This window comes from Cricetulus griseus, chromosome 3 (assembly GCF_003668045.3).
Source record: "Cricetulus griseus strain 17A/GY chromosome 3, alternate assembly CriGri-PICRH-1.0, whole genome shotgun sequence".
In the NCBI taxonomy this organism is placed as follows: domain Eukaryota; kingdom Metazoa; phylum Chordata; class Mammalia; order Rodentia; family Cricetidae; genus Cricetulus; species Cricetulus griseus.
This window is the reverse complement of record NC_048596.1, coordinates 153,484,113-153,510,060: the sequence shown is the minus strand read 5'-3', so window position 1 is coordinate 153,510,060 and position 25,948 is coordinate 153,484,113. Positions and strand designations below refer to the sequence as shown.

Genomic DNA, 25,948 nt, shown 5'->3' with positions numbered 1-25,948 from the left:
CTGGGTTCAGTTCCCTGAACCTTAGGTGGCTCACAACTATTGTTTGAAATGCTTTTTACTCTTTTGCTTTTAGAGGGGCCCACCACCTAGCTCCTGAATAAATCACACATGGAGGCTTATGAATGCCTGGCCTTAGCTCCACTTATTTGCTAGCCAACTTTTCTTAAAAAATTAACCCATCTTCCTTTTCCTTCTGGGCTTTTATCTTTCCTACTGCTCTATATCTTTCTTTCCTTCTTACCCCATGTCTGGCTGGGTGGCTTGGTGACTGGGTGGCTGGGTGGCCGGCCCCTTATATCCCCCTCTCCTTGTTCTCTTCTTGCTCATTTCTCCTATTTATTCTCTGCCTGATAGTCCCACCTATCCTTGCTATTGGCCATTCAGCTCTTTATTAGATCATCAGTGTTTTAGACAGGCAAAGAACCACAGCTTCACAGAGTTAAACAAATGCAGCATAAGCAAAAGTCATACACCTCAAAATAATATTCCCCAACATTCCCCCTTTTATATAACAAAACTATATACAACAAAAACAGTTATCAAGTAAGAATTCATTTATATTATTCCATCCATTTGTATTTAGCATATTTAGAAAAATAATGCATTATCTATCCTATCTTAGTGAATCCAAAGTTTTAGACCTAACTTATTTTCTATCATCTCTAAGGAAAATTGCCCAAATGGGTTACCACCCACAGGTTGGTTGTCTCATAATTTCTGTTGCTTCTAATTCAAACAAACTTTCTTTTTCCACCCTGCAATGTCCTTCTGCATCTTGGTAGTCTGTTTTTCACAGGAGCAAGCATTCTTTTTGTTTGTTTGTTTTTGTTGTTGTTGTTGTTTTGGTTTGGTTTTCAAGACAGGGTTTCTCTATGGCTTTGGAGGCTGTCCTAGAACTAGCTCTTGTAGACCAGGCTAGTATCGAACTCACAGAGATCCACCTGCCTCTGTCTCCCAACTGCTGGGATTAAAGGTGTGTGTCACCACTGCCCAGCAAGGAACATGCATTTTAATCATTTAGTCTAATTGTCTTTATCTCTCCAACCCCTCCAATATCTTGAAATCAATCTGCCATGCTATAGGATGCACCACAGAGATTTTTCAACCATGAGAGCATAATGGCCCAAAGGCTCTTGAAATACACTTGAAGTTCACTGGTTGCACCAAAACCACCATTCCTGCCAAATGCTTCCAGCACTAGAATATTAGCTCCCTGGAAGTAAATCTTTTGCTCATGTTTGTTGCCCCACTGCCTAGGACACAGTAGAAACTCAATTTCACTTTGATTTCATAAAATGTATGATTTCTATAATTCAGTCATGCAGTGATTAATATGTACGTTAACTACAGAGCCTTTAGCTGGTCACCATCAAAGCACACACACCATTGTTAGGATGCAGTGTGACTCCAGTGCTGTGACAGTGCTCCACTGAATTCTGATCTTATAGTCTAGTAATGATATTTAAGTTTACCCATAAGGCGAGGCAGCCCTGATAACTGTTATCTGTCAACAGAGCATCTAGAGAGCATCATCTGCCTACTGTTAAGCAAGTGCATCTGTCATTGAATAAATTGAGGACATTGGAGAGTGAACTTGAAAATAAGCTGGTTTGAGTGTGTATGTGTGTGTGCACATGCATGTGGAGTCCATGGATCAACAGGATATCTTATCACTCGCAATGCAGTTCCCAGAGAAACTCTAGTTACAAATAGAGAGAGAGCTGGGCATTGGTGGCGCACACCTTTAATCCCAACACTCGGGAGGCAGAGGCAGGCAGATCTCTGTGAGTTTGAGACCAGCCTGATCTACAAGAGCTAGTTCCAGGACAGACTCCAAAGCCACAGAGAAACCCTGTCTCGAAAAAAAAATCCATAAGAGAATGAATATTCAGAAGTAAGTAGATTCACTAGGCATGTTTAGAAAGACAACACTTGTGAATAATCTTTTTGTACACTGTGAAGAAATATGTCTTTGCCAAGGCTCCTTCTGATTGGTTTAATAAAGAGTTGATTGGCAAATAGCTAGGCAGGAAGTGGTTAGGTAGACTTCCAGGCAGAGAGAGAGAAGAGGAAAGGATTCTGGGTGCAGAGGAGACACAAGGGAGACTAAGAAGAAGCAGGACATGCAAGAGAAGAGGTAAAAGCCATGAACCATGTGGCAGCACATAGATTGATGGAAATGGGTTAATTTAAGTTATAAGAACTAGTTAGAAACAAGCCTAAGCTAAGGCCTAGTTTTCATAGTAAGTCTCTGTGTGGTGATTTGGGAACTGGTGGTCCAAGAAAGCCTGCTATATACAGCACCTAACTCGGGGCACCAGATGAAATAATTGCCTAAATTGTTCCAGTAATATAAAAACTGGGGAGTTAGAAATTGAGATAAAGACCTGATAAATCCAAGGAAAATGAAGAGTCTATTGGCCATCTCTCTTTCCACATTTTCCCCCATCCACCAGCCCTGGAAATCCCTCTGGAAGTCTTTTTTCCTCTCTTCCTGTCCTCTCTAGCAGACTTCCAAAGTCCTCCAAGAACTCTAAAGCTAATCCCAGTCAGCCAATCACTGACTCTATCCTTTGATTTAAGGTGGCTTTATTGGCACAGTGGATTGGCTGTATGAACAATTCTCCCACAATGCCCACTAGTAAGTGAGTCAGCTGAGATCAAATGGTGAGAAGGCACTGCTAAGAAGGACCTGGATAGGTACTACTACTCCAACTGGTGATGTGTGATGGCTGGACTCCAGGGCATCAGGTAAGAAGACATAGTATTTTCATGAAAGTGGTAGGACATTTGCCTAAGTCATAGAACAGCACAGATTCAACACAGAAATTTATCTATGCCAAATAATTGATATAGACAACGAGACTTTGTTTGCAAGGATTACAGAGAGAAGAGAAAAAACAAAGCCTTCTCTTAGTGAAGTTCAGGGGAAAAGAAAGTGAACATCCCTGCAAGATTATGGAATGGGAATGTAGATGCAAGCTGTTAGTCTCAATGCTGGAGCCCTCCCCCCAACAGCACTACCTCCCACACACTTCCTGTTTGACTCCCATAGGAATAAATAGTACTAGGAAAGTGGGACTTTGAGGAAGGTGACTAAACCAAGAGGGCAGACTACTAATTAATAAGATTAGTGGCCTTACAAAGTGGCCCCAGGGAGCTTTATCTTCTAACATTTGACACCTCAGAAAAATGGCTCTGTCTATGAACCAGGAATTGAGCCCTTGCCAGACACCAAAACAACAGTGGCTGGCCCTGGACTTCCATCTGCCTCTGTGGTTCACAAGCTGCCCACTTCACACTATGTGGTTGCAGATGCTTAAACAGATTAGGGAAGAGCTATCAACATGGTGGTCCTGTGACTGAAGTAACTCAAAATAAACAGGGATAAAGGTGGAGACAGTGTCTTTGATATGAATTTCTGAGTTACCTCCTCAAAGATTTTAAGAATAAAGACAGTAAATGTTCTGGAAAACCATTAACACAGCCAGAACATCTCCAAGAAGTGAAGTAGATAAGGGTACAAAATAAAACAGTGTCTAAAACTTAGCATCCTTAGGGCATGAGTGATTTTTCAGTCTCCTAGAGGAGACAGTGTAGCCTTAGTAAACATCCCACTAGTGACACCCAGATGATGTCCATAAAGCAACAAGTAAGAATGCATATTTACTTCCTCCAGATGTGCATGTATCAGCATTTCCCAATATTATTTAAACACAGACATTAGGAATGATGACATGTTGGTGAAACACCAATCTGGAGATATGATGCAGAAAGAAGCACAGAACTAGGTGAAACCAATGCTTCAGGAAAATATCAAAATTGAATACATGTATTTGAGAAAATATAAGCAATGAACACAATCAAACAAAGCAGAAAAAATGCTCTTGTATTTTAGGGATACATGAAACCAAACACTTAGTGATGTGTGTCAGGATGTTCTTTATATTTAATTTAAAATACTTCCACAGAAATACATTTATGAAAAGAAAAGAATTATATACACATATGAAATACATAAAGCAAACTGTGAACATTTTTTCTTGTTGTTGTTTGTTTGTTTCTTGTTTTGTTTTCCCCTGAGACAGTGTTTCTCTATGTAGCCCTAACTATACTGGAGCTCACTCTGTGGAACCAGGCTGGCCTAGAACTCGGAGTTCTGGCTGCCTCTGGCTCCACATCAAGCAACTTACTCCAGTTCCAGGGACCCAACGCTCTCTTCCCGCTCTCTTTGGCTTTTAATTTGCTTGCTTATTTGTTTTGATTTTCATTTGGTGGATGGTGTTTGTTTATTGAGAGAGAGAGACAGAGACAGAGACAGAGAGAGGAAGAAGAACAGGAGGAAGAGAAAAAAAGAAAGTAGGAGGAAGTAAAAGAGGAAGGAGAAGAAAGGGGAGGATTTGGGGGAGTTGGGGAAGAAGAAGGAATGTGAACTTTTGTTCATATATTATATTTAAAAATAATGAAGAAAGAAAGAAAGAAAAGCTGGGCAGTGGAGGTACATACCTTTAATACTAGCACTCGGGAGGCAGAGACACAAGGATCTCTGTGAGTTGGAAGTCAGCCTGGTCTACAGAGCAAGTTCCAGGGCAGCCAGGGCTACACAGAGAAACCCTGTCAAAAAAAAATGAAAGAAAGAAAGAAAGAAAGAAAGAAAGGAAGAAAGAAAGAAAGAGAAAAAGGAAGGAAGGAAGGAAAGGTGGGCTTTGCTTCAAATTTTATCTTATTGTTTCTTTGCTCTCTACTCCAGAAAAAAACATAAGTAGAATGTTCCCAATAAATCCTTTTCCCAAGAGTTACCAACAACTCTTTAAAAGCCTAATGTACATGCTAGTTGTAGAGGGTATTGACTTTCCTCCTCCAAATGATAAGTATAATCTAGTGAAAGGACTCACCTTAAAGTAAGCAATGAGGCTCTCCGTCTTTTGATACCAAGTCTACTTACTGAGTTATTGTGAGTCTGTGTGAAGCAGAGAAGTGAGCCTAATGGCTAAGCCTGCTGTGCTTAGAAGAATATTCTGATTGGCCATCTCCAAGGCCCTCTTTCTTTGTTTATCTGGCTTCTCAGGCCCACCCATATTCTCTCCTTCCTCCATGTCTCAGACACTGACTAACCTCCTCTCTGATGTCTCTATTTTAGAGAAGTGCCTGACTTCTGCACTAAATGAAAACTTGGCACAAAGTTCATTCTGGTCTCTTTGCCCTTTTCTCTTTCACATTCTGTCTCCAGATGAAAAGCATCCAGCTCATGACTTCAGTTACTAATTACCCCGCCCTCCTCTTTCAAACCTGAAGCCTTTACCTAGCTAGACCCAGGTCTCAGTGGATATCAGCCATCCCCAGCAGAGTGTCTGCAAACTGTTTCAGAATTGAATTCTTCTCTTGTGAACTCCTACAGCCTTCCTAACTTGGCTTCCCTTTCCAGAGACCCTCACGTGCTCACCATCTATCCTCCTTGCTCAGCTTAACATAACACTTTACATTTCTATAACACTATATATTATATAGTGTATTTCTATAACAATATAAATACAGTCTGTGTCTCCTTTTTGTGCTATTTCAGAACTGGGATACAGTGGCTTTAAGAGAGAATGGATCATCCTCAAAAGCAAAAATATCTTCCTCATTGATAGTGACGTCCACATGTAGCTCTATCAATTCTAGAGGCAAAACCTGCACATTCTCCCAATGAGGACTGCCTAGGGTTGGAGGTGACTGTGAAGCTCAGAGGCAGAGCATGTCCTCAGCCTGCATTAACCCCCAGCACCACACGTACCTTCAAAAAGTGGGCACCAGTATTCTTCATGGCTCTGTTGTAAGTATAAACTGTGAAGAACTTCAACATCTGGGAAGACTAACTAAACAGTTTATAGTACAGCCAGACTGTGAAATACTCAGAATTCTGAAGCCCTGACATGGAAAAAAAATAAACAGTGCTAGGACACATAGTTAGGTGGAGATAAAAAGATATCATGCCAGATAAGGTAGTCTAACCTCATCTACAGCAAATAGACACATACAAAAACACAGTGTCAGTGACCCCAGAAAGAGCACAAGGAACATTAAAATGGCTTTTCTTTTAGTGAGGCTCATGTATCTGCAAGCCAGCCCACTAGCATTTGCTCTTCTCCGCTGGATGGTATTATGGTTTAATGGGAAATACTCTCCATAGGCTCATGTGTTTGAATACTGGGACTCCAACTGATAGTATTGTTTGGAAATTTGTAGAGCTTTTAGAAGCCGGGGGTTTGCTAGATGAAGTGATCACCGGGAACAGCCCTTGAGATTTACAGCTGCACTCCACTTTCTGCCCCATCTCTGCTTCTTGATCCACCTTAACTCCTACACCTCAGCCAGAGGCAGCTCCTTCCACTATAATTTCTTCACCATGAAGAACTGGACCCTCAGACCGTGAGCCAAACTAACACCTTTCACCTCTAAGTTGCTTATGTCACCAAACAACAGCATATAGGTCAAACTCACACAACCACTCATTTTTGTTGTTACTGTTTTGGGGTTTTTTGTTTTATTTTGTATTTTTGTTTTACATAAATAAAGTATTAAAACAGCCACACTTTTATGTTGTCTATTAACATTCCTAAGCTTCAAGGACAACACTGAGTAACTGACACAAACTCCATAGGCTCTCAAAGCTAAAAATTTAATATCTGGTCCTTTATACAAAGAGCTTGCCACCTCTACTCTAGAACAATGACAAGGATAACCCCCTTTATCACTGTGTGTATGCTTTTAGAAGCCATAAGGTTCTCACACAGAGAACCCTGCAGGGTTTGTTTCTCTGAACCCCAGGGCAGCTCAAAACCACCTGGAACTCTGGCTTTAGAGGATCTGACACCTTCTTCTGGCCTCCCCAGACATCTACATATGTGTGCATATGCTAATACAAACACATGTACATACATGCACACACATTGTATGTATTTAAAAAACGAGGTGGAGGGCAATAAAATAAAATACTCAGCATCAACCTCTGGTCTCTACATATGCACGCAAAGGCATGTGTACCCCGCCACATGCATGCACATACACCACCAGCAACAACAAAAACAATCAACAAAATAAGGGAGTTGATGTCAATGATACTGTTCCTACCCATCAGTTACTCACTAAAGAACTTGGTCCATTTGTGCAGCAATAACAAAATGACGCCTAAACCTGGGAAGTTTGTAAGAAACAAATTACTCCCCATAGTTACAGAGGCCAGGAAGTTGAAGACCAAGTGGGCATATGAGGTCTGCTCTCTATATCCAAGGTGATGCCTTGTCATTGTGTTCTCCAGAGGAGGTGAACAGATAGACAGGAAGGCTTAACAGCAAGGTGTGCGGGGCGTCGGTGGCACACGCCTTTAATCCCAGCACTCGGGAGGCAGAGGCAGGAAGATCTCTGTGAGTTCGAGGCCAGCCTGGTCTCCAGAGAGAGTGCCAGGATAGGCTCCAAAGCTACACACAGAAACCCTGTCTCAAAAAACAAAACAAACAAACAAACAAAAAGCAAGGTGGCTAGTCTCTCCAACATCTTTTACAAAAGAATCTATCCACTCATGAAAGTACTGATAACTCAATTACCCCTCCCAACAAAGACCTGATCATTTAGTGCTACTACAATGGAGATTAAGTTTTAATGTGGATTTTGGAGGGGGAACACTTAAATGACATAATCTGAGACAAATCACTCAGCCTTTCTAAGCTTTGGTTTTATCAAAATCCACAAAGTACCATAACAGAACTGATTCTACAGAGATGCTGTAATAGCTGCAGGAAACAATACATACGGAGCACCCAACACCATGCATGCATAAGTGGGAAGGCCTGTTCATAGTTATTCAGAAAGGCTTATTACACTAAGCAAGCATGCAAACAAACAATAGGCCTCAAAACAAATGTGAAATTGACTGCAGAACATCTATGGCCAGAACAAATATTCTCACAGAGTACTTAAAGGAAAATTCAGTAAACCCATCTACGTCCAAAGGAGTCCAACTTTTTGGCGTTTTCATATGATTCTGTCATCTACAAATTGACCACATTCATGGCTGTCCTGGGACTCAGGAGCCTGTGGCTTCACAGCAGAAAACAACCAGAAAGGTTGATATAAATTTACTAATAGATATATAACTGGTGTTATCTATAATAACAAAATACCTTAGACTAGACTTCTAAGGTATTTTGATATTATGAATGAAAATGCCTCTGCCCATACTGCCAGAAGCTGTGAGCTCAAGATTTGAGTGCAGCATGGTCAGATTCAGGTGAGTGCTGTCTCCCTGACTTGCAGGTGGCCACCTTCTCAGTGTGTCATCCCATGGTGAGGAGAGAGACAGCTAGCTGCCTAAAGTCTCTTCCTATAAGAGTGTTAATCCTCCATGAGAGCACCACCCTCAAGACTACATTGAACCCTAGTTATCTACAAAAAGCTTATCTCCCAATACATCAGATCATGTGGTAAAAGAGATCAATAGTAAATGGCAGAGGACACAAAAGCTCAAGCCATAGCCTCCTGCCTCTTGCCCCTAAGCCCACATCCTTCTCACCTGAAAATCCCTATAATCTCAACAGGCCACAGAGTCAGCTTATTCCAGCTAAAAAGTTGAAGGTCCAAAGTCACTTAAGTGTCATCTAAGTCAGAACTAAGTGAGACAATTAATTCATCTTGAGGCAAATTCCTGTCCAGCTGGGTCCCTGTAAAACTAGTGTCCAAAACAGCACTGTGACCAGGCACAGATCACAAACAAGTCCTAAACACAGAAATGAGAATCCCATCTGATCTTAAGGCCAAGGCATCTATCTTTGGTTTGATTCTTTGTCCTTCAGGCTTTCTCTGGTGGCAATGTGACCTCAGCACCTCTGGAGGTGACAGGGTCCCTGAGGCAGCAGGAGGTGTCACAAGGGCCTGCTGAAATCCAGGGGCAATCCTAGTCACTGACAGGGAGATGCTCACAGACTTCCCTGGGCCTGCAGTGACAGTGGCAGTTCTGATTAATGATCTCTGCATCACCTTAGGGCCCTTGCTCTCTTTCCTTGATCAATAATACACATTTGCTACTGAATAGCTCTGCTGTCCTTCAGGCCACCCATTGGCTTGGGGCTTGTATTACCTCTGCCCACCTCTGTAGTTTCTCTCTCTCTCTCTCTCTCTCTCTCTCTCTCTCTCTCTCTCTCTCTCTCTCTCCAACTCACACAGCTTTGTTTATGCTTTGATAGTGAAAGCACTAAAGAATCTATAAAATATAAAACCACCCTTCTACATACCAAGACAATATTTTAACATTTAATACATTTCTCTCTCTCTCTCTCTCTCTCTCTCTCTCTCTCTCTCTGTGTGTGTGTGTGTGTGTGTGTGTGTGTGTGTGTGTGTGTGTGTGTGTGTGTGTGCTTGTGGGCATGTCACATGTATAGAGGTCAGAGGACAATGCTGAGTGTCATTTCTCAAGCACCTTTCATTTGTTTGCTGAGACAGGGTCTCTCTCACTGTCCTGGAACTACCAGAAGGCTAGGTTGATTGGTAGAGAGTCCCAGAGATTTCCTGGTCTCTAACTCCCCAGCCTTGGGTCAAAAGCCTATCAGCATACCTGGTGTTTTTCTTTCTTTTCTTCTCCTCCTGCTCCTCCTTCTCCTTCTTAATAAGTTCCTTGAGGCTATAACTCAGATTCCTGTGGACCATTTGAGCACAACATTACTTACTATGTCATCTCCTCCAGCTCAATACCAGTAAATTCTTAACAATATCTGATGCTGACTCCAAATTGTCCAAAACAAACAAGCAAAAACGGTGACATTTAGAGTTGGTTTTCTAAACCTGGATCTAATCCAGGACAATGGAAATTTCCTGATCCTGTCCTGTAGTCCATCCTTAAATCTCTTTTAATAGGAGGTGGGATGGGGATAGGAATTCCCCTGTATTGATTGACTTGCTGAAGAGACAGAGCTGGTAGTCTAGGTTGAACTCGCCCCTTTCAAGCTGTGTGTTTGCTTCATTGTGTTATTTATTTCTCTTTTTGCCTCTTCACTCTCTTTTCTGAAAACAAAGACAGCTAGAGTCTTGATTATATTCATGTTAGACATTTCTGGAATAGACACTCAGCATCTGGTTATCCCATTATAAATGACACTAAGACTAGAAGTTTCTCAACTCTCCAATGAGATCAACAGCAATTTAGCTACATCATACAGTAAATGTTTTTTGATGGGATAACTTAGGGTTTGGGGAACTGGGTACAACATTGTTGCCATAAGAAAACACTTTAGGCAGGGCAGTGGTGGCACATGCCTTTAATGCCAGCACTTGGGAGGCAGAGACAGCTAGATCTCTGAGTTCAAGGCCAGCCTAATCTACAGTATGAGTTCCAGTACAACCAGGGTTACACAGAGAAATCCTCCACAAAAAGAAAAGGAAAGAAAAAAAAAGACTTTAGAATTGTTAGCAAAACATTCCAGACACACACTTTGAAATACAATTGACCCTGGAACAGATTTGAACTGCATGTACCTTCTTACTAATGAAATTTGAGATTTCTTACCTGAAAATAAGGCTAGATTTTTTTAATAAGGAAAAGGTATACCATAAATGCACAAAACATATAGATAATAATCTAGTTTATCATGCACTACCACAAAACACATATAGGAATAGTGTTAGAAGTTAAAATTTAATCAAAAATATACACAAACACTGATGCATGGTGTCATTGGCCAAAGAAAGTGTAAAACTATAATTTAACTGTTAATGCATTTTGAACTACAGTAAAAACTTAGACACCATCACCTATTGTTGGGTGATAAGAGTGGCCAATGTCTCCTTAGAACCCATGTGATGCTGGTCATCTCCTAAGATCACTTATGTTTCCAATGAACTGTATATAACAGTAAAAGTAGCCTCTCCTGGTTTGCACACATTTTCAGCGTGTATTACATACATGAAATGTAACATATGACTTAGTCAGCTGTTACCAGTTGGGCTTCTGGTCATCAGCAGGCTAGTCAAAGTTGAATGCTAGAGAATTCAACTGCTGAGCCAGAGCAGAAAGGGACCCAGGGAGCATCCCCATCAATGCCATCACAACCAATCACCATCACCACACAGCATGGCAGAAGCCCTACATCCATCTTATCTTCAAAGCTGGAGACACCTCAAGGAAGGGCAGAGAGGGGTTGACCCAGAAGACCCCATGTCAGTGGCACCTGGTTATGGCAGGGACAAGACTGTCACATTGCTGAGGATGACAGACACTGTATGGAAGAGGAACACCTGGAGGCAGCTTCCTTGTGCAGGAGCTGTCTATGGAAAGGTTTGTTGGTGCTGCTGAATGGGAAAGGGTCTGTGGAGGTAACAATGTCACGGGCCCTGGTGCAGTCAATGCTTAAGACAGCATGCAAGCAGTCTATGCCCAACATAAGCTCTAATCACATTGCAGGGATCCTCCACATGGTTAATTACACAGCTACCAGAACGGTAAGGAGAACTAGGATAGGCTCCAGGGTCAGGCCTTACCCCAAGCCAAGGATGTCCCCCCACCTTACTCATGGAGGGACCTGATGGGCATAGAACACCACCTTGTACCCTTTCTGTACAGAAGTGAGGTGAGTGCTGACACCCATGATGCAGAAGGGGTACACCAACCAGGCTGTGTAAATATAATGATATAGATGGTGATTACACAGGGCCTCGGTCACTGGACAAGACTAGCCTACTCTGTAGTGAAGAGTACGGGCAAACTCAAGAAGAGACCCAAGGTCAACAGCCATCTCAATGTCCCCTCCTAAAGTTGCAACTTCAGTCAGGACTCAGGTTCCCTAAGTTCAAAGAGGAAAAAGCAGTCCATCCCCAGCTGAGAATTGACCTGCTGTTAGGGCTACGAGGTCTTCTCATGGGAAGGTATGGTGTCAGGAACATGAGTCGTGCCCACAGCCAGGAAGCAGGGCAAGATGAACACTGATGGATGCTCAGCTCACTTTCTCCTTTTGATTTGGCCCTGGATGTCTGCCCATAGAATGGTACTTCCCATGTTCAGGGTGGGGCTTCCCTCTTTGTTTCTCTAGACACACCCAGGGTGGGTTTCCATGGTGATTCTAAATCTAGTCAAGTTGGCAAGTTCTTGCCACCATGCCTTTCCCATTGGGAGGCTTGCACCCTCAACTGGGAGCTGACATGTACCCTTCATTAAGTTGCTTCTTGTAGGGCATTTGGTCACACCAAAGAAAGGTAACTAAACAGAGGGGAATCGGTGTCAAGTGTAAACCATGTTTCCTTTGGAAAGCAAAGCACTTACGAGTCAATTTCACATAACTCACAGAGTGGTCTTTTCAACTTCTGACCAAAGATGCTCATACACACCACACACACACACACACACACACACACACACACACACACACACACACCTCTCACACACTGCTCAACATGAAGACTACAGTAATAACAGTAATAGTTTTAGGCTTTATGCTGCCATATACATTTCCATTTTTCTTTCCTTCCTTTCTTTGTGCTTCTCCGAATCCTTCCTGTTCTACAAAAATATATCTTATTCTCAGAAAATGTGTGAGAGCCAGATGTCTTGCTGTATGCGGAGTTTGGGATCCTGGAAGTTTAGCAACTGAGATGGATTTGCAGATCTAAACCATGAAGTAAATGTACAATATTTGCCTTAGGAAACATGAACAGTCGGGTTTTTGTTGTTGTTGTTGTTGTTGTTGTTGTTTTTTGTTTGTTTGTTTGTTTTTTTAAGACAGGATTTCTCTGTAGCTTTGAAGCCTGTCCTGGAACTTGCTCTGTAGACCATGCTGGCCTCGAACTCACAGAAATTCCTGTACCTCTGCCTCCTGAGTGCTAGGATTGAAGGCATGCACCACCACTGCCCGGCTGAACAGTTGGTTCCTAAGTGCTGTCTCAAGTATGTCGTAATCCATGGTGGTTATTGTTTATTAAACCAATATGATATGCTGCCAAGCAAAGTTACTGCAAGTGCCTTGACAAGATGCTCACTTGGTGAACTGGTGGAGGCAGAGTGCAAGCAGTCTAGAAAGCCTTCAAACCTGCATGTATCTTCCAGGGAAAACAAACAACCTTTCAAAGTCAAGCTTAGAGGACCTGGCTAAATATACTCCTTGAATACCCTTGGGAAGTGCTAAACAGGGACCACAGAGGATATGGGGTGAGAATGCTGTCCTGCCTACATGGAGGGGTAACCAGAAGTGACGTAAATTTGGCCAAAACAGATTAATTTGAGCTCACTGCAGCCATTGTCTTCAAAGTAAAACAAACAGAAGCTAAATGTGCACTGGTAAGGACCATCTATAGGGTCTCACCTCTGAGGCAGGGGTAAGCTTTTCTAAAGACAAAGCAGTCTGGTGCAGTGATTCTCACCCTGTGGGTCATGCACCACCCTCTTGCCAAACTTCTATCTCCAAAAATTTTACATTTGACTCATAACAGTAACAAAATTACAGTTACAAAGTAGCAATGAAAATAATCTTAGGGTGGAAGCAGAAGCATAGATCCACAGCTAAGCACTGAGCTGAACTCCAGGAATCCAGTTGTAGAGAGGGAGGAGCGATGAATAAAGGGGTCAAGACCATTCTGAGGAAACCCACAGAAACAGCTGACCTGAGCTCATGGACCCCAGTCAGATAGCTGGGGAACCAGCATAGGACGGAACCAGGGCCCCTAGCTTAGGTGACAATTAGGAGGCCTGGGCAGTCTATGGGGCCTCTGGTAGTGGAACCAGGATATATCCCTAGTGCATGAAGAGACTTTGGGAGCCCATTCCCCATAGAGGGATACTCTCTCAGTCTAAAACACAGGGGCAGCCTGATGTGACAGACTTTGATGATCCCCATGGAAGTCCTCAGTCTCCGATTGGAGTGGATGAGGAGTGGATTGGGGGGGGGGGTTGAAGGGGTATGGGAGGACAGGAGGGAGAGGGAACTGGGATTGATACATAAAATAAGATTATTTCTAATTTAAATTTCAAAAAAGTCAAATAAAAAAAGAAAATAATCTTATGGTTGGGGTCACCAAAACATGAGGAGCTGTATTAAAGGCTCCAGTATTAGGAAGGGTGAGAACCGCTGGTCTGGTAGCTTCCATAAGCATACTTATTCAGATTTGAAGGTCTCTCTTCCAAGAGGCAGTAAACTCACTTTATAGATAACAGGACATACAAGCAAGGTGGGTTTTTATCTCGAGATTTGTTTCTTCCTGGGAAACGGTACATTGTATGCATCCATCCATCACTTTAACCATTCTCCAGTGCACAGTTTATGAGCACTCAGTATGGGTGGCTGTGTAGCTCCCACCACCACTCATCTCAGAGCCTTCATCACCCAAGCTAAAACTCTTAAACACATGAAACAGTAAATTCCCCTTCCCCATGGCCCTGGGAATTGCTATTCTACCTTCTCTCTGGTTTTGACTATTGTAGGTCTCTTCTATAAATGTGACGATAGTGTTAAATTAAAAACAAAAAAAAAAAAAAAAAAACAGAGCAAAGCGGAAACACATTCAAAATGGACTCACTTGAGCTGAAGCCCATGTTATTAAACAGAAACTAAGCTGTTATGACTTTTGAGGAGTCAGTGAGCACACAAGATAGCTCAGTGGGTAAAGATGTTTGCCCAAAGTTGCCTTTTGACCTTCACACACACTCACACACAAATAAACAAATTCCCCAAATAAGCCCATTAGGTGGAATTATCTTAAACACTTACACAAAAGCTAACCTGAATTAAGAACTTCAGCCAAGCAGGTACCTCCACTGACCTGCTTTCTGGGCCCCACTTTACAAAGAACACAAACCAATCTCCATTTTGTTTCTGCATTTTGGGCCTTCCTCTGTCCACAAAACCAACATCCCCTGCCTATTTTGCTTATATCTCCAGAATCAGAATGTTAGACCACATACTAATTTTATGCTTAGTTACTTGAGGAACACGGTTCTGTCTTCCCCTGCTATTGATCTGTTTTATACCCCTGCCCACGATAGACAGAAGTTGCTCGGTATCCATGCTAATACTGTGTTTTTTCTGGTTTCATTTATGTTTAAATAGTAAACATCCTACTGGGTGTGAAAGAGAATGTTTATTGACTAGTTCTGTACCAGGATGGGACCAGCAAGAGGTGGAGACCACTGGGGGTGCCGCAGAAGAGAGTAGATGACTGGCACATTCAGTCACACACTGCTCAAGCTTCTGGCCCTGGGGGTGAGTAAGGCCTGAGGCCCAGTACATGTCACACACCAAGTTAAGCACTGCCTCTTCTGGGAGGAGGCACCAACTTTTCTTCCTGGAAAGTCATGTCAGCTTGCCAAAACAATTATTCTGGCTGCTTCCCGGACAAGCTATAGGTAGCCCAAATTAATGCACAGGATAATGCCTGGCCCAACACAACTAGAGGAATATTTAAGTCCTTTCCACCGTGCTATTCTGTTATCTCATTAATGTTTTTACAAAATGGACCTTGAATTCCTTGACACTCCTCATATTGACAAGTGGGGTCTCTATGTCATCACTTCTTAATCTGGGATCGGTGGCGAACAGAATGAAGCAGAAGCTCACTGGTGCCAGTATCTGGGCCGAGGCCTTACATAGGTAGCAGTTTCTCCTTCCTCTCTCTTGGGACATTTCTTCTTGGAATCCGGCCACCATGCTGTGAGGTTGCTAAAATTCCTTCCCAGGGGGAGATGTAAGTCCCCTATACCCCTTCCCCTAAGGTCCCAAGAACAAACTGAGGTACGATTCCACCACCGCTACTTCAGGGAACCAATGAGCTATAGGGCATCCATGCAGACAAGCCTCCTCTGAGGAACCCAGGTGTTAACTCACATGCAATAGCTTTTGGTCCTCATCTCTCTTACTCTCCCTTCTTACAATACGGTCTTGACACACTCTTGTGATAAAGATACCGTCTTCTGTAGGGTCTGCCACTCTCATTTCAATTACTTGGACATCACTATGTCTCTGCGAATGCACTAGAGCCTTCCACAGATTCTCCAGCTTCCCCCCTGCCCTGAGCTAAGGTTTTGGAGTCTTGCAGGGCTCACTTGATCCAGGACAAAACTCCCTCTAAGGTGAGGAGGACTCACAAGCTAAGCAAAGTTGACAGAGAACAAAGGAGGCACAACCCCTGGGCCCTGGCATCCTCCTGGAGATCAAACGCGCTGGTTCTCATGGCCTGGTTGGTGTCTTGAGTTTCTTCCTAACGCCCGGCCCAACTCCGGTCTGTTACTCTCTACTCCCTCCCCTACCCCTCCTAGACCCACCCCCAGCTTTATCTCAGAAAGGAAATAGTTAAAGATTTCTGCCCTTCGGGGCCTGGCGGGGGCAGCAGCATTGCAGCTTGGTGGCTGCTCCCTGGAGGGGAGGAGGGATAGGACGCTCCTGCAGTTCGGTCCCAGAGTGGAGGGGAAGGTCTGGAAGCCTGTGGAGCCTGGGAAGGACCGCTGGAGGCGTGTTCCTCCGGAGTTTGCTTTTGCTTGGGAGACTCGCGCACACACCCATTCCTCTAGCCTGGCGACGGTGCGGGGGAGGTGAGAAGCTTCTCTCTCTCTCTGATCCTCCGGATCATCGCTGGAGGTGCAGGCTGAGCGAGATCTCCCCCGAAGGAGCCCGGCCCTGCCGGCGAAGTTTCCTCAAATCGAGGCAGTGTTGCAGCCCCAGCCACCGGACACGCTGCGCGCCACCCTCGTTCTCCCACTCCGGCTCGGTCTGGCCCAGGCGCGGACCTGGCGGTGTCTGTGTTCAAGGAGCTCCAAGGTCGGTGCAAGTCTTTCCTAATGGGAACCAGGACTGAGATGAGGGACAGGGTGGAAGCCTGGGACGATCGGCTGGGAGGAGCACAGCACCCCAAAAAACGCCGCAGTTGGGGCTGGCACCTACCTGTCTTGGCGCCTAATGTGGGTCGCCTTCCCAGGAGCCCAGCGCGGGGTGGGTTGGGGTGTGGGAGTGCGGTGATGAGCTTTGACCACAGTTCAAAAGCATTTTACATCCCCAGGCAAACTCTGATTTTTAGGAAAAAGAAGTTGGCCCAGGAGCGTCTCTTTCTCCACAGGCCGGCAAGAGCTTTCAGTAGCATCATGCCCAAGGCTTGCTCCAAAGCCTACTGATGAAGTTGGCCCCTCAGCCTCTTCGCATCCCGCACCCTGGGTGTGTGTAGCCAAGGACACTTACTGTGAAGATCCACCGTCAATGAACCCCTCCTCTCACACACCACGACTGCAGCAGCTAATGTTGGAAATCTGTCTGTTGTGGGAGGTCTGGGCTGTTTGCTCCGTGCTGTCCTTTAAAGGGCACTTGTTGCCTTTCACGTGCAGAACACTAGCAGTTTGTAGATAAGCCAAGTCTGTTTACACCACCCTAATGGCCTCACCCTGCAGACAAGGGGTGAAGACATATTAGAGTCGGTCGGGGCCACCAAGGAGAGCCAGAAAGCAGACCCACAGAGAATCGGAACAAAAGTTCGTAGTTTAACTTTTCCTCCCCTTGTATTGTTTATGGATCCCCCACCCCCACCAACCCATCTGTTTTTAAAGTGTTGGCCAGCTGAGCAATACCTTGGAACCGTGTCATGCAAATTACCTGCCCTAAACATGTGCAGTTTGGGTGCCATGAGAATTTCCAAATTGCTAACCGCAAGTGAACTTTTGTCCTGAGAGTCTGATATGCTAAATAGGTGAAGTGCTGAGGGTTCGGTGTTTGTTAAAACACTCCAAAACCTTGGATCCACAAAAGGAGAAATACTGAATCCCTAGACATGTCCTTCTGTTTTGAATGTAGGTTGCTTCTCCAGAGTTGTGGCTGAGGACAACAGATGCCTAGCAAAGCTTGACTTGAACACACCCAAATGAGCTCCAGATCCATCCTGGGGGAAGCATGTAAAGAAGGAGGTTTCTTTCATTTGGTTTTGTGTTTTTTCACTCTGTGGCAATATGGTATCCACATGTTTTTGACAGATGTCCCTTAGATGTGGAGAGCTGACAGAGGTGTCAGGAGAAATGAGTTCTTTGGTAGTGTCTTTGTTGGGGGGAAGCAAGGGAGGAAGGAAGCAAGTTAATGGTAGCTGGCTGACACTAAGATGAGAAGCCAGGCTTTGACCTTCTTAGTGCCTGTAGCTGATGAGGAAAGCAGCAGGCTCTTATGAGCACAGGGAGGCTCTTCACAAGGTACAGTGTCAGCGACAACCAAGTGGTTCATGAAGTCACCTCTTGGATGATCCTAATAGGTCATGAAGCTATTCTGTTATGGGAAAGACCTCTGCCTCTCATTTTTAAGAAAACTATTACTGAATACTCCATCCCTGTTGGAAAACTAGGAACTTTAGTCATGAAGAAGTTAAAGAATTGTGCCTCCCTCATTATTCAAAGAAGCAGATTTTAACAAGCTTTGTGCTTGGAATTCTGATCTCCATCTGGGAAAGGAAGTGATGATATTTTGCAGGCCTACTAATAATTCAGCCAGATACTCTGGGCTATAAGAGATGAGAGAGGAAATCAGTAAACTACTTACAATTAAGGGTGAGCAGAAGTGACAGAGGTGACAGGTGGATAACAGGTCGCTGGCTTTGAAATCACGGCAGCAAGTGAAACCCTATAACCCAGCTACCAGAAGAGATGGCTGTCCTGCCACTTTCAGGCTGTGAAGCCAGTCACTTCACCTCAAGACTCATTTTCTCTCACATGAAGTGCAGACGACGTAGCTTCTGCCACTACTGTGGTAAAGCTCGAGTCAAGAAACAAATGGTGTCTGTCAGGTGTGGTGTATAAAATGCTGTTGTTGTTTTGGAAAACAAAAGTACACAGTTCTCTGCTGATATTTACCTTATACTTCCTATCCAAGTCAACATTTATTAGTTTGTCCACACACTGACTAAGCCTAAATGAAGTGATGCCCCATGACTACTATCAAAATTCCTAAAAGTGGTCAGGAACAGCCTTGAGCAGACTCCAGAAAAAGAATGTAAGTCTCAAAACTTAGGATTAGCTGTGAGTGCCCTAGATACACACACCACTGCCCATAAATGAAGTTATGGTCTTCATTTACAGATTAATAAAAGAAAGGTACAAAACACTGAAAGAGAAAGAGCTATTTGCCTTTGATTGTTAGCCTCTCACCACTGACCTCCCTCGGTTTTCTATCGTCTTAGTGTCTTGTCTCTAAGAGTTAGAGAGAAAAAAAAAAAAAAAAAAACTAGATTACTGGGCAACAGGGACCATGCACCCTTTGCAAGTGACAAAACAAATGAATGTCAGTAGTCTTTTGATCATACCTGACCATCCCTCCCAGTCTGCTGCTCTGTCTAAACTCTGGAGACATCTTCAGTATGTTGTTGGCACAAATAAAGTGTGAAAATGAGAGACAGGGTGGTCTAATAATTAAAGCTCAGGTTTGGAGTCAGATGGAGCTACCTCAGATTTGTGGATTTGCAACCATCTGTGGCCTCATGAGCTAGTGGGATTTCCTTTTAGCTTTTCTGTCCTCCTGATAGACCTGTGTGTGACTTCATGGGATCATCACATGGGCTAGACAGCAGCAGCACATGACGTATTCGGCACAGTGCCTGGCTCTTGGCAAACCTGGGTGGATAGGATGCTTGCAAGATAGTACAAAGCCAGCTAGCTCTTGGCAAACCAGTGTGATTAGTCTGGGAAAGCCTGACACTCATAACGCCCATTGACAGGTATCGTGGTGGGGAAGGGGAGTTTAAAATATGTGGATTTTACTCATTAATTGTCAAGGGTTTCAAATGCAATCTTTTCATCAGTCATCTTTTTTCTTTTCTTTTTTTTTTTCCGTTTTGTGTTGCTGGAGATAGAGAAGGTATGAGTATGCAAACTACTTCACATTTCATTATAACTTGAATTGTTAGTGTATTCTCAGTGTTAAGCAGACTTCTGGCTTTAAGTGAACACTTTAATGCTCTGATGCCCCTGTCCCCACCATGTGAAAACCAGCACTCACTGGAGAATGCTGAATTCTTAGTCACAGAATCAGATTCTTCTATTTTGTGCCTCAATATGAAGTAACTTTTCTTCTTTTACCAAAAAGGTTCGTGTCTCACTTCTGGAAGATTCGGGTTCTCATTAGCCTGAATTAAGAGAAAAAAAAACTGCTATCTTTAAGGAAAACTGAAACATCTTTATTCCAATTGTGTTCTAGACACAGATAGAGCTGTAGCTAGAGCCAGGACTTGGGGGTGGTGAGGGATTCGTTGCTTGCTGTAATGAATCTTTGTTCTTTTCTATTTTGATCTGCCGTGGATAGCCTGACATAATTGTATCTAATTACCAAATGTGGCTTATATTTTCATTAAATTAGTGAACACTCAATACCTATGATCTTTGGGGGCAGCTAGATTTTGTAGCAAATAATAATAACAATAGCAGCGATAATAATAATAATAATAATAATAATAATAATAATAATAATAATAATTTTCCTACTTTGTTTTCTTCCAGGTGAAAGAAAGAAAGGTGTAAAAACAACGTAAGACATTTCTTCCTATTTACATTAAGATGGATACTTTTTGCCTCATGGCATCCTTTTGGCTGGCCCTGGTGGGAGGAGTATTCAGTGATAATCCTGAGAGATACAGCACAAATCTAAGCAGTCATGTGGAGGACTTCACCCCTTATCCGGGGACAGAGTTCAACTTCCTGGGTACCACTCATCGACCCACCAATCTGGTCCTGCCCAGCAATGGCTCAATGCATAGCTATTGCCCACAGCAGACTAAAATCACATCCGCTTTCAAATACATTACCACTGTGATATCCTGCACCATCTTCATCGTGGGAATGGTGGGGAACGCAACTCTGCTTAGGATCATTTACCAGAACAAGTGCATGCGGAATGGCCCCAATGCGCTCATAGCCAGCCTAGCCCTAGGAGACCTTATCTACGTGGTTATTGATCTCCCCATCAATGTGTTTAAGGTAGGAGGACTTCGTTGGACTTCGTTGACCTCTGACCCTTTGCTCTGTTCTGACTGGGAGACTTGTTTCTGCTATCTTATAGCTGATTGACATTTTAAGATTTTTATTGTTGTGTATTAGACTATTTTCTAACTTAGCTGTTGGTGAAACAGTATTTCAAGGGTTAAGTGGGTTCCCAGGCCAGTGCCCCATTTGCTAGCTCCACGGGCGGTCTTAGGGCAACCGATGGCTGGAAGTTTCTTTTTAGTTTTTAGGGTGAGCTATAACAAGCTCCCAATGAACATAAGATTAAATATATATTCAATTTCAGTTATCTTTCAATGAGATGTTGTTCAGAACTCACACCCACAGCAGAGAGAGCTTCAAGTGAAAGCTTCTATTTTAGTCTGGGTGCCCGACGGATGATTGAGGCTGAAGGACTTTCTGGCTTCTCTCTGTGTCTGGTGACTTGGAGATAATGAAATCCACCGATAGAAGGCCAGGACTGAAATACTCACCAAAACCATTTAAAATAGGCCTGGTTACTCGTACCCACATTCAGCTGTAACGTGTGCCCATCCCTGAGCTAGGCAACAGGGGTCCAAAGAGGATGAAGAAGAGTTGATGCTTCCATGGGGAGTGATGGGTGTCTAAACATTGCTGAGGGCGCCTTGCCTTAGAGACTATTTAAGTAAAATAAACTAAAACCAAAAGAAGCAAATTATTCCAAATTTTCTGTTGTGAGAGAAAATTGCTGAAAAAAAGTTTAAGCACAGTAAAAGTCAAATGAAATTGGCATATGTGTACCACATTTTAAGAGATGTCTTCACCCGAAACCTAAGGAAATTGCTTTCCCCAGACTTTCTTTCTCCCTTCCTCCTTTTCTTTCCTTTCCCCCTCTCTCTCCTCCTTCTTTTCCTCTCTCTTCCCTCTTTCTTCCCCCACCTCTTCTAGTGTGAAGTCAAACTCCTCCCCTTCCTTCTCCTCCTCCCCATCCTCTTCTCCCTTCTTATTTCTTCTCCTCCCCGTCTTCCTTTTCATCCTTTTGGGCCACAGAAATCAATTATTTTAGGTCAGTTGTTTTCAAGAAGTCATGGCCCCTTTAGGGGTTGCATATCAGATGTTTACACTATGGTTCACAACAGTAACAAAATTACAATTATGAAGTAGCAATGAAATAATTTTATGGTTGGGGATCACCCCAACATGAGGAATTGTATTAAAGGGTCACACATTAGGAAGGTTGAGAACCACTGTTCTAAGTGATACAATTAAAAAATGTTACTTTAACTGCTTTTGCCAATTAAATTATGAGTATCAGGGTAGCCTGGAGTAGCCTACCTGTTTGTAGTAAATGTACCTAAAACACAGTGAATTCTCATAAAGACACCACAAACACCAGCACTAAAGGTAGAAGCAGTGGTCTGTTGTTTTGTTTTTGAGACAGGCTTTCTCTGCTTAGCCTGGGCTGTCCTGAGCTCCCTAGGCAGACCAGGCTGGCCTTGAACTCACAGAGATCCTCCTGCTTCAGCCTCCTGAGTGCTGGGATTAAAGACATGTGCCACCCGACCCAGCTGATACTTTTTTGGTTGTGAGCCTCGCCTTTAATGGCTGAGCCATCTCTCCAGCCCCAGCTGATACTTTTTTGAATGTTAATTATCTTTCAAAATTATACCATGCACTTTTTGAAAAAGTAGAGAAATTAGACAATGAATAACCAAAAAATTACATACTATTTCTTTCCCAGAAGTATGAATGCATGTGATTTCACTTTGAACATAAAACAGAATTTTGGAACTAAATTGTTATGCAAAGTTGAAAATGCATAATTAATTAAAAATGTTTAGCATATGCTTCAAAATTTACTTTTTTTCACTTAAAAAGATTTTGATTTTCCACTTATGAGTTGTCATGAGTACCTAATAAACACTTTCTTGTGATGTCCTTCTTCAAGGACAGATTTTAAGAGGTTGTTGTGACTTTTGGTCAGAATTTGACTCTCCAGTCTCAGGAGATTATTGGTTGTTTGCTCGTAGACACTGGATAATGAGTTTATCTTTGTTCAGGAGAATGATTAACCATCTCTAAACTAACTCCCCTCTCCTGCTCTGTCTGAAGCATGCTCTGTAGATGCAATCCTATGCCAAGCTGTCTCTTGGGGAACCAATGGGTGCAGCTGCAGGGGGCAGGGCCAGGGGGATGGTTACATCTTGCTCCTGCCGATCCCCACATTAAACTTCATCTCTTGATGGTGGGTCATGTTAGCTGAGAGAGTTCTGACTATTGTAGAAATCCAAATACAATTTACCTTGTGTTCTCATAGTGATAGACTGACACATTGCTGTCCAACTCCAGGCTTCTTCACTTTGGGGACTCTCATGATTGACGCACCTCGTTATAATTTGAAGTAACATGGACAGTTTGGTCATGGTGCTTTCACATCACATGACTGTAGTTGTTTAATTCCTATGTTTTAAACGTAACATGAGTCAGTGGGCCAATATGAGTTTTAGAAATTAAAATAAATTTGAAAAAGATTTAAATATTAAAATTTTAAATAATTATCTCAGTCCTCTTGCTAGGAAAGAAAACAGCACTGCCATTAGCTTAAGAGGCTGCAGCAAGTGTCACATAGCTGAGATGTTTCCCATCTGTCATTAGCCAGGTAGCTTAGTGGCTTTTATTGGTCTCTGGGCATATGTATCAGTGAGCTAGACCCCACATAGTTTCTATCAAGGCATTTAAAGTTCTTAAATAAAAAACTGGATTACATCTGGAGTGTATATGTAGCATTAGGAAGAAATAATTAGAAAATGAGGAGAAATGGCTCCAGACCTTGCTTGCACGCACACCCTCATGCATGAATGACAAGAGAAAAATCACAAAATCTAACAAAACAGAATGTGAAGCAGGAGGGACACAGAGGGCAAATGAATGCCAGTTGGCTTCTGGGTTTTCAAACATACAAGGGCCTTGCAAGTAGTAGTGCTGAGGGACAGCTATGACAAACCTGATCAAAGGACAACTCTAATTTTTAGTGTCTCAAAAAAGCAGATATAGCATAACTGCAAAAGAAGCCTAATAAAAAGCATGAGGGAAGGAAAGAGTTTGCATGGTTTTCCCTATGCCCGGACTTCCAGCCTGTACTGTATACTGGAGATGGATTCAGTTTGCCAGGAAAATGCATTGTCTAATATCCCAACTTCAAGCAATATAAAATTTGGCCAAGTGTATTAATATCTTCACAAAACGTTCGCATGTTAGGATGGGAACACAATGCAAATAGCAACTCTGTGTTTGAGGATCAAAACTAATCCCCAGTTAGCATATTGGTTAGAAACATAGAATTACTAATTTTTATTCTTCAATGACTTATAAAATTATATTTATATCAGGTAGTCTTGCCTGTCAGGATATAAGCTATGATTTGTAATAAAGTAGAAACCTCAAAAGTGGGGTTTGTGGGTGGGCCAAAGCTTGGCAGCATGTAGTTTCAGGATAATAATTTACCCAGATGTTCACACAGATGTTCCCATAAGGCACTGCGCCTTGTCTTTTAAGCAGAGACAAGAATGAGGGAAAACATATGTATGAGAGACACAGGGTAAAATGAATGAGAGTTATGGCCATGAGGAGAGGCAAAAGATTGAGCTTAGTGACACAGGTCCTCCGTAGCGACAACCTCAAGCTGTGGTGCTCTTTAGGTAGGACAGTAGGTGGACAGTATCTCCATTTGCTCTTTAGGTAGTACAGAAGGCAGATAGTGCCTCCATTTGCTCTTTAGGTAGTACAGTAGGCAGATAGTGCCTCCATTTGCTCTTTAGGTAGTACAGTAGGTGGACAGTGCCTCCATTTGCTCTTTAGGTAGTACAGTAGGCAGATAGTGCCTCCATTTGCTCTTTAGGTAGGACAGTAGGTGGACAGTGCCTCCATTTGCTCTTTAGGTAGTACAGTAGGCAGATAGTGCCTCCATTTGCTCTTTAGGTAGTACAGTAGGCAGATAGTGCCTCCATTTGCTCTTTAGGTAGTACAGTAGGCAGATAGTGCCTCCATCTAGCACATAGCAAGAAGTAGATCCCTGAGAATCACAGAGTCAGAGTGTGCTAACTGGTGATTACTAATTGTGTCCTGCTCTAAGCAACCACCCCTTACTGGGAGCAGCAACCAAAAGTAAGCAAATGTAGTTTCCGTATGAAACCATCAAGAGTATTTTGCAATGGGAAGCCAAGGTTCCCAGGGCCTCTCTCTGGCAGAGGATCTGAGCAGGGTAGTAACGAAAGGCTTTTACTTACTCTCATTACTCTCCGTGTTCACCCAGTCTCCGGCATCCTGTACTCTTTAGGGCGGGGGACAGTAGTACAACTGTCATTTTATGTCACAGCCAATCACCAAGACAGTTTGGGTCTCAGAAATAACTTGTCATGACTTCTACATCAACTATCTCAAACATAGACGCTCATTAATGCTTGTTCTGGGTTGACGTGAGCCTTAACTGTTGAAATTCATTTCTAATAAGTTTTTCTTTTCTTTTTAAAAAAGTATTTATTTTTGTTTTATTGCATTGGTGTTTTGCCTGCATGTATGTCTGTATGAGGGTGTCTTATCACTTGGAGCTGGATTACGGACAGTTGTGAGCTGCCATGGAGGTGTGGGCAATTGAACTCTGTCCTCTAGAAGAGCAGCCAGTGCTCTTACTTGCTGAGCAATCTCTCTGGTCCCTGTAATGGATTTTTATGAGACCTTCAGATGATGATGATGGTAATTTAACACAAGGATTCTTCATTTACAGACTAGATACCTGTTGTCTACTCATCATATTTTCCAAGTTAAATTACCTATCAAATTCCATGTGTGGTGATCCTGCTGTTTCCCTTCACTGCATCTTCAACAGAGAGAAGCAGACCTTTTCACTCATGCCAGTAGTGGTGTTACAATCATGAAATTAGCTGCCCTCAAATTTTAATAGAGAAAACCATTTCCTTTTGTTAAGACCTCTGTCCCTTGCTGGTGCTCTGTGTCCCAGCCGTA

General features: G+C 43.0%; 1 protein-coding gene across 2 annotated transcripts in view; it reads left to right on the top strand.

Moving 5' to 3' along the window:
* The first annotated feature begins 20,521 nt into the window (after positions 1-20,521).
* Ednra (endothelin receptor type A) overlaps positions 20,522-25,948 on the top strand; it is a 52,508-nt gene continuing 47,081 nt past the window's right edge. For both annotated transcript variants that reach the window (XM_035441400.1, XM_035441399.1), the window contains exon 1: positions 20,522-20,941. In XM_035441400.1, the coding sequence (XP_035297291.1) occupies positions 20,522-20,941 (420 nt within the window). The remainder of the gene's footprint in view (positions 20,942-25,948) is intronic.